Raw genomic sequence first — 7,117 nt, forward strand, 5'->3', positions numbered from 1 at the left:
GCGATGTAACATATATGATGTTGTTTATGTTGTTTTTTTGTATCAAAATCCTTGTTGTTGACATAGATCTTTCATTGTTGACACTGAAAATTTGTACAATATCCAGATTATTTGTATCAATATTGGTTGTTGATGCAGGTTTGTTGGATCAACTTTCATTGTCGATGCAATTAACCTGAATAATTTTCTGATTATGGTTGTTGATAGTTGTTGTTATTGGATCAACATTGGTTGTTGATGCAGGTTTGTTGGATCAACTTTCACTGTTGATGCAAATAACCTGGATAATTTTATGATTATGATTGTTGATAGATGTTGTTATTGGATCCACACTGGTTGTTGATGCAGGTTTGTTGGATCGACTCTCATTGTTGATCACTTGGATAATTTTCTGATTATGGTTGTTGAAATATGTTTTTATTGGATCAACACTGGTTGTTGACAGATTATGGTGTCAACATTGGTTTGTTTATCTCAAATTTTGTTTTTGATTTTATGTTTTATTAGTTTTGTTGATTTGTTATGATTGTTGCAGGCCAAAGATGGCTGTTGCAGAGTTCACTTTATCCAATTTGACCGTATCACATGTTGTTTCCGAATCAACTACTATCAGCGAGATGATTAGTGTGGTGAAACAATACTGGCCTTATGTCCGTGAAGATCTCATACTTTTTGGTTACATTGTAGATGGATTTTCACATGTGATTAATCGCGATTTGGAGTTGAGGTTTTTCATTCACTACTGCATCTCCAAAAGGATTGGTGTGTTGAAGTTTAACATCCAGTTTATGATTTGCATTGATTATGTTACTCCTTCTTCTTCTGTTGTTCCTTCTTCATTATCATCAAGTTGTGTCTCAAACAACGAGGTGGTTGTTGTAGAAGATTTGACGGATGATTCATCTTTGATCAAAAGGGTCCCCAAGAAATCAGATGCTTGTGCCAACATCTTAACTGGAGTAGGGAAGGTTTTTGAAAGTAAAAATGATTTTCGTGATACTGTTAAGAAGTATGAATTTCAGACTGGTTACAAAACTAAGTTACGTAAGAGTGACAAGACACGTTACACCGTGGAGTGTAAGAATAAGAAAAGTAAAAATTGTAGCTGGAGGTTTCATGCATCTCTCGTTGCCAATACTAAAGGTGTGTTTCAGTGCAAGAAGTTTCGCAGAGAGCATTCATGTGATTTAGCTTCTTCTGATCCCGCAAAAGTCAAGATGATGAAGTCTTTTATGATGGATATCTTAATAGATGAATTTCGAGCATTAAAGAAGAAGAAGACTGCAGCTGATGTCATAGATATGCTCCATATGGAATATGGTATTGATCCCACGTATTGTCAGGCATATCATGATTTATAGTTCACTAAAGAGTTTTTTTGGGGTGATGACATCAATTCTTATTCAGACTTTGTTTGGTATAAAGAATCAATTGAACGTTGTAATCCTGGAAGTGTCGTCAAGTTTGAGTATGATGGTGTAACAAAGCTGTTCCAGAGGTTTTTGTTGCTTTCGAAGCTTCTATTACTGGTTTCAATAATTACTGTCGTCCGATGTTGTTTATTGATCGTACTTTTCTCACTGGGAAGTTTAAAGGCGGTCTTATGGTTGCTTGCGGAAAAACTGGTAACCAAGGTATGATTTTTAATCCTTTTTCTCTTTTTAAATTATTAAGTGTTTATGTTGATTACACAATATAGTCTGATATGTCCCTGGATTTCAATTCTATGGATCACATAACTTTTGTTGACCCCATAAATGTTGTTGTTCATCCCATATTCATGTATCAACTTTTGTTGTTTGTCCATAATTTCAGTTGTTGATCCCATGATTTCAGTTGTTGATACCATAACTTTGTTGTTGATCCCATAATTTCAGTTGTGCATCCCATAATATTTGTTGTTGATCCCATAATTTCAGTTGTCCACCCCATAATATTTGTTGTTGATCCCATAATTTCAGTTGTTCACCCCATAACTTGTTCATGTATTTCAGTTTTATGGGTCACTTTTTGAATTTTTGGTGTTTATTTGTTTGTTGTAGAGATCTATCCAGTTGCATTTGGAATTGTTCCTTGTGAAAATTGTGAGAGTTGGGAATGGTTATTAACCAATTTGAAGGGTATTATTAGTGAAGACCTTCGACTGACCATATCATATCAGACCGTGGAGCTGGCCTTTTGAAGAATGTCCCTGTGATCTTCCCAAAGGCTTACCATTCATACTATTTGTACCACATGAAAGGGAATATTCCGGTTCCAAAGGTCAAGGGTAGGCAAACTGCTGTGAATTTCTTTGAAGAGTGCTACACTGCGTTAACAAAGGAGAAGTTTTATGTTGCTGCCAAGAGTATGAGCAATCTGAAACGAGATTCAATTATTGATTGGATGGTAAAGATTTCATTCCAGAACTGGGCTGCTCATGCATTTCTAGGAGAAAGATTTGGTGAGAACACATCAAACATTGTTGAGAGTTTAACAGTGTGATTAAGCATGATATGTGGCTTCCATCACTTGAGCTTATAGATTGTATTCGTGCTAAGGTAATGGAGCAGAACTACAAGAGGTTGGTGGAGTCTGGTAAGTGTACTGGAAATCTTACTCCCCAGATGCAGGCTAGGCTCAACAAGAGGGTGACTGAATGTCGTTTTTACAAGTTCCGAAGATCCATTGATAAAGTTTTTGAGATTGTTCCTCCTACTGGAAAGTACACTGTCGACTTGGATGCTATGACATGCATTTGCAATTGGTGGCAGAAGCATAGTTTCCCTTGCACCCATTCAATGAAAGCAATGTTGCAGATTGGTACAGGTGAACCTTACAAGTACATCATTCCCTATTATACCACCGAGGTCTGTATGCTCTTCCTAACTATCATATTCCCGACAGTGAGAGGCCTCCTAAAATTAATGAGGAAGGTTATGTCTTGCCTCCCAATGGCGGTCGAGCTTCAGCTGGAAGGCCAATTACTTAAAGATACAGGGGTTCTCGAGAGAAAGTTCGCAAGAAAAGGAAGTGTGGTCAGTGTGGGAGACTTGCCTTCCACAACCGTCGTAGATGTCGCAGAGATCCTTTGGCTCCTCTGCACCAGTGTTCCGCAAGGAGTCTAACTCAAGGATGATCAACTTTTTGAGGAGGCTGTTGTTCTAAAGTTTTTGTGAATGATTTCCTATTTTTATGAACTTTTTTTTTTTACCTTTTTATGCCAGTTCTTAGATGATCAACATGGATGTTAGTTGTTTTTATGCTTTTCCTATTTTTCTTGTTGGATTTGTTGTGTTTTTAATGACATACATTCTGTTTTATTTTGTTTATGAATGTTATTCTTGTCAGTTTATGTCAGTTTGCAGGTTCTAGGTTTACTGGTTTTTTTAGAGGAAAAGTATTATGTAAACAGTATCAACATATCAATGTTGATCCAAATCATGGGATCAACTTCCATTGTTGATCCCCCATTACTGGATCAACTTTTATTGTTGATGCTTAATGAAAATAAAAAAAATTCATGGTTACAAGTGAACTCCATTAGCTGTGCATACCTACAATATTTACTACCAGCATTCATTCAAAAGCGGTCTTGAGATTTGATGAACAATCCCATTGTTGATCATATTCATGTATCAACTTCCATTGTTGACCCAAAATTATTGGATCAACTTCCATTGTTTATGCTCAATAAAAAGAAAAAAATTGCATGATTTTATTTGTATTTACATGTTAACTCCTTTAGTTGTGTATACCTGCAATATTTAATACAAACATGCATTCACTTGATAAAAAACCATTCAAAGTAACTTCCAATCATCAGACCTACATTTTACTTACCAGGATATGTTAAACTAAACTTAAGATGTTTCTTTTGTCAGAGCATGAAAAATATGTCTCACTAATCTTTTGTCAGAGCATGAACAATATGTCTCACTAATCTAATGTTTCAGCAAAGTCTTCTAAATTGAGTACTTCTTTAACTGAGTCGGCAAGTTGTTCTGCTTCCTTAATCTCTTCGACTGAGTCTGTAAGCTGTTTGGTTTCTTATCTTCTTCAGGTATATCAGTAATTTCTAATATTGGTTTCCATGCATCAAATTCACCTAACATCCTTGCAGCCATCTTGACTCTCTTCCTGTTGATCTTTTCATGGTATTGAACGCTCTTATCATTTAGATCAAAGCAGTGTCCACGCTTTACCAAACATTTCATGAATAAGCGGATGTGGAGTGCACAGTCTGACCCTCGCTGTGCTGGTACTTGGTAGTGGTCATAATGTGTAGTTACTGGTCCATTTTTTTTCTACATCTATTTTGTCGAGATCGTTCAGTACATCAGTCAATGGTTGTATCATGACAGCGTATTGGTGCCTGTATCCTGGGTTGTGATTTATGGTGTTGAAAACTAACCATCTTCCACCTATTAACGTAAGCAGCACCCAATGGAATTATCTCTTGTTCCTGTCCTAGAGACACATTGGTATAAGCAGGTACGTGTCATCGCCATTCACTGTGTAATTCTCTCTTACCTGAGTTGTAAGCCCACATTCCTGCACTACCACTGGATCTTTGGTAGCTACTGCGCTCCTCATAATTTGTTGCATCGTATTTTTGACATTAGTTTGTTTTCAATATTAGATAACAACAAGTATATCATAAATGTTTTATCAAATTTGGTTGTTGACACTATATTTTTGAAATTGGTATTCTCAAATTCCATATTTTCGAGTGTCAACAACCATTGTTTCTACAAAACAGCTGTAGTATTGTTCAGTTTTTTGTGTCAACTTCTGTTGTTGATCCCATTTATTGTATTATAAAACCAACAATTTTTTGTTCATGTATACTTGTTCCATCCCTAGCACACTAAATTTTTTCATTTCACCTAAATAAGATGTCAACTTTGATAATATAGACCTAAACAAGTTGATGTGACAAGTTATTTAAAAGACAGGTTAAGAATTTTTGTTACTTACATAAGCATTTGTAAACAGAATCAAGTGCTTCTTCCCGTAGTATAGTTCGGCTTATTTGGATCCTGCATCTTTGATTTCAGCAAGGTGATGTAGTAATCAACAATCTCGATGTTAATGTTTTGGTCATCCACATCATTGTTGAAAAAAAAGCTTCATGCTCTGTCATTGCATTTTTCAAATGATAATACTATTATCATGACATAACATATTACAAATTCTAACTGTAACTTTGATTATAATCGTTTTTCTGTAGATGTTCCATGTCATCAACTTTGATTGTTTACACCTATAAATAAACAGGAAAGTTGTTGCAGAGATACATACCTTTTTGTCGCTTTCTCAAAGAATGGACGAATGACATTTTCTTCTTCTTCGGTGCAGGATTTCTAGAGATTGAGTTTTTCTGGCTTCTTTAGCTGTTTCGGCTCAGGTGGCGTCACATCAACGTAATCGAAGAGATCGATTATTTCCTGTTCTTCAACACCTCCCCCCTTCTTCTTCTTATTTTTCTTCTTCTTTCCTTTTCTCCCTTTCTTACCCTTGTTTTCCTGTTTTTCTTTTGCTTTACCTTGAGGAGTGTATTTTTCTGGCAGCTTCCTTGACCTTGTGTTATGCTTCACTCCTCTTTCAATACTGTCGCAGTTATTCATTTGTCTTTGTGTTGCTTCAGAATCATCCTCTTCGGTGCTGTCCCATTCTTCATCTTCAGTTGGACCCTCAATTTCATCCTTGTACATTACTTTAAGCCCTTCAAATACATCCTCGTCTTCTACAGGTGCAGAATCCCCCTCTTCGGTTTTCTGTGTAGGAGCATCTTTCGTTTATTGTGTAGGAGAAAATATTCCAGCAATGATTTCTCCGAAGCTTGGGGTAGTACCTATAGGGACATAATCCTATTTGATTAATAGAAACAGATTTTTGTAAACAATATCGATTGTCATTGTAGACCCATTGTTTTTGGGGATCAATATTTGTTGTTGGTCCTTTCATGGGATCAAATTCCATTGTTTACCCCACATTAATGGGTCAATTTTCATTGTTGATACTTAAAAAAAATAAAAAGTATGTATGGTTTTATTTGTATGCACAAATTAATGCTAACCCCATGATCTTATGTATAGTAACTAATGAGCTGACTATGAACAGAGTACCGTTAGCTAACAGTTGCACAGTTAAACACTAAGACGTAAATTTATTACTTCTTCAACTGATTTAAAATAGTACATGTAGTGACATAATCTGATCTATATGGAAGTATAGCCTTAATTGGAGGAGTTGAAAAAAATAAGTAAATCTCTCAGCATCTTGGCTTCCTGTATGTTTGTACTACTTTCTCCTTCTTTGACTTCATTCTCTTCTTTTAACTGTTCAACTGAATTACCAATATTTGCAATCACAATACTGATTTGAAGATTTTCTTCTTGTATTCTTTTTTCTTCTAATCCTGCATCAAATCCCATCTTCCAATTTGCTATGCGATCGTCCAACATAGGCATAGGATTTACCTGGTAATTTAGTCCAATTTGAAAACCCTTCTGAAAGCTCTTTTCTAAATTTCTTGGAGTTGCATCTGACAATGACAACGTCAGTTGACTTGATTCTGTTTTCTTCATCTACATTCAATCCATCTTTCAAATCAGCTTCAGTCTCCTTTCCAGATGGTTCTCCATTTGTATTCTCCACTGGAGTTGATTCAGTGTCTAAGATATATTTGGCCGCTCTTCTGAATTCTTATTGAGTACTATCTGATCTTGCTTTCTTGACGTGATCTTCCTTTTTCTCTCCATTCCTTCACTTGTTAAGCAAGATCTTCAAGTCTCTCTGCATCAGCAGGTTGCAACTGAATAATGTCCTTGTTTTTGTCAATAATATTCTTCATGAAGATTATGCTTTTCATCAATTTAGTTATTTGGACCCTTCTATGATAAGTGATCTCATGCTTCTCACACTCAAGATACAAGTTTTCTTCTGTTAGCTCCTCATTCCTCTGCCTCTCAACTTCCAACTGCCATGCTGGTGCTGATAGGTCTATCAAATACATGTCATCTTCTGTAACCGGATCAACAAAATCTTCAAGAACCTGCAAACCGGTGTGCAATACAGTGAGCAAAGTTTTTTTTGGGGGGAACTAATATATTTTCTCACATTCTACCCTTAA

The 7,117-nt window shown here is 35.9% G+C and overlaps 1 protein-coding gene across 1 annotated transcript; it reads left to right on the forward strand.

Annotated features, from left to right (window-relative positions):
• The first annotated feature begins 542 nt into the window (after window positions 1-542).
• Window positions 543-2,484, forward strand: LOC113316538. The gene is made up of 4 exons (XM_026564700.1): window positions 543-1,320; window positions 1,497-1,634; window positions 2,043-2,120; window positions 2,162-2,484. The coding sequence occupies exons 1-4, from the start codon at window positions 543-545 to the stop codon at window positions 2,482-2,484; spliced, it is 1,317 nt and encodes a 438-aa protein (XP_026420485.1).
• Window positions 2,485-7,117: the final 4,633 nt, after the last annotated feature.

This window comes from Papaver somniferum, chromosome 10, assembly GCF_003573695.1.
Source record: "Papaver somniferum cultivar HN1 chromosome 10, ASM357369v1, whole genome shotgun sequence".
Lineage (NCBI taxonomy): Eukaryota > Viridiplantae > Streptophyta > Magnoliopsida > Ranunculales > Papaveraceae > Papaver > Papaver somniferum.

What these genes read in the sequence shown, in the direction of transcription:
- LOC113316538 (XM_026564700.1), top strand. Translation starts at nt 543, where the DNA reads ATGGCTGTTGCAGAGTTCACTTTATCCAATTTGACCGTATCACATGTT. An exon ending in TATGCTCCATATGGAATATG is followed by an intron (nt 1,321 to 1,496) that starts GTATTGATCCCA and finishes AAGCTGTTCCAG; the next exon opens with AGGTTTTTGTTGCTTTCGAA. An exon ending in GTTATTAACCAATTTGAAGG is followed by an intron (nt 2,121 to 2,161) that starts GTATTATTAGTG and finishes ATATCATATCAG; the next exon opens with ACCGTGGAGCTGGCCTTTTG.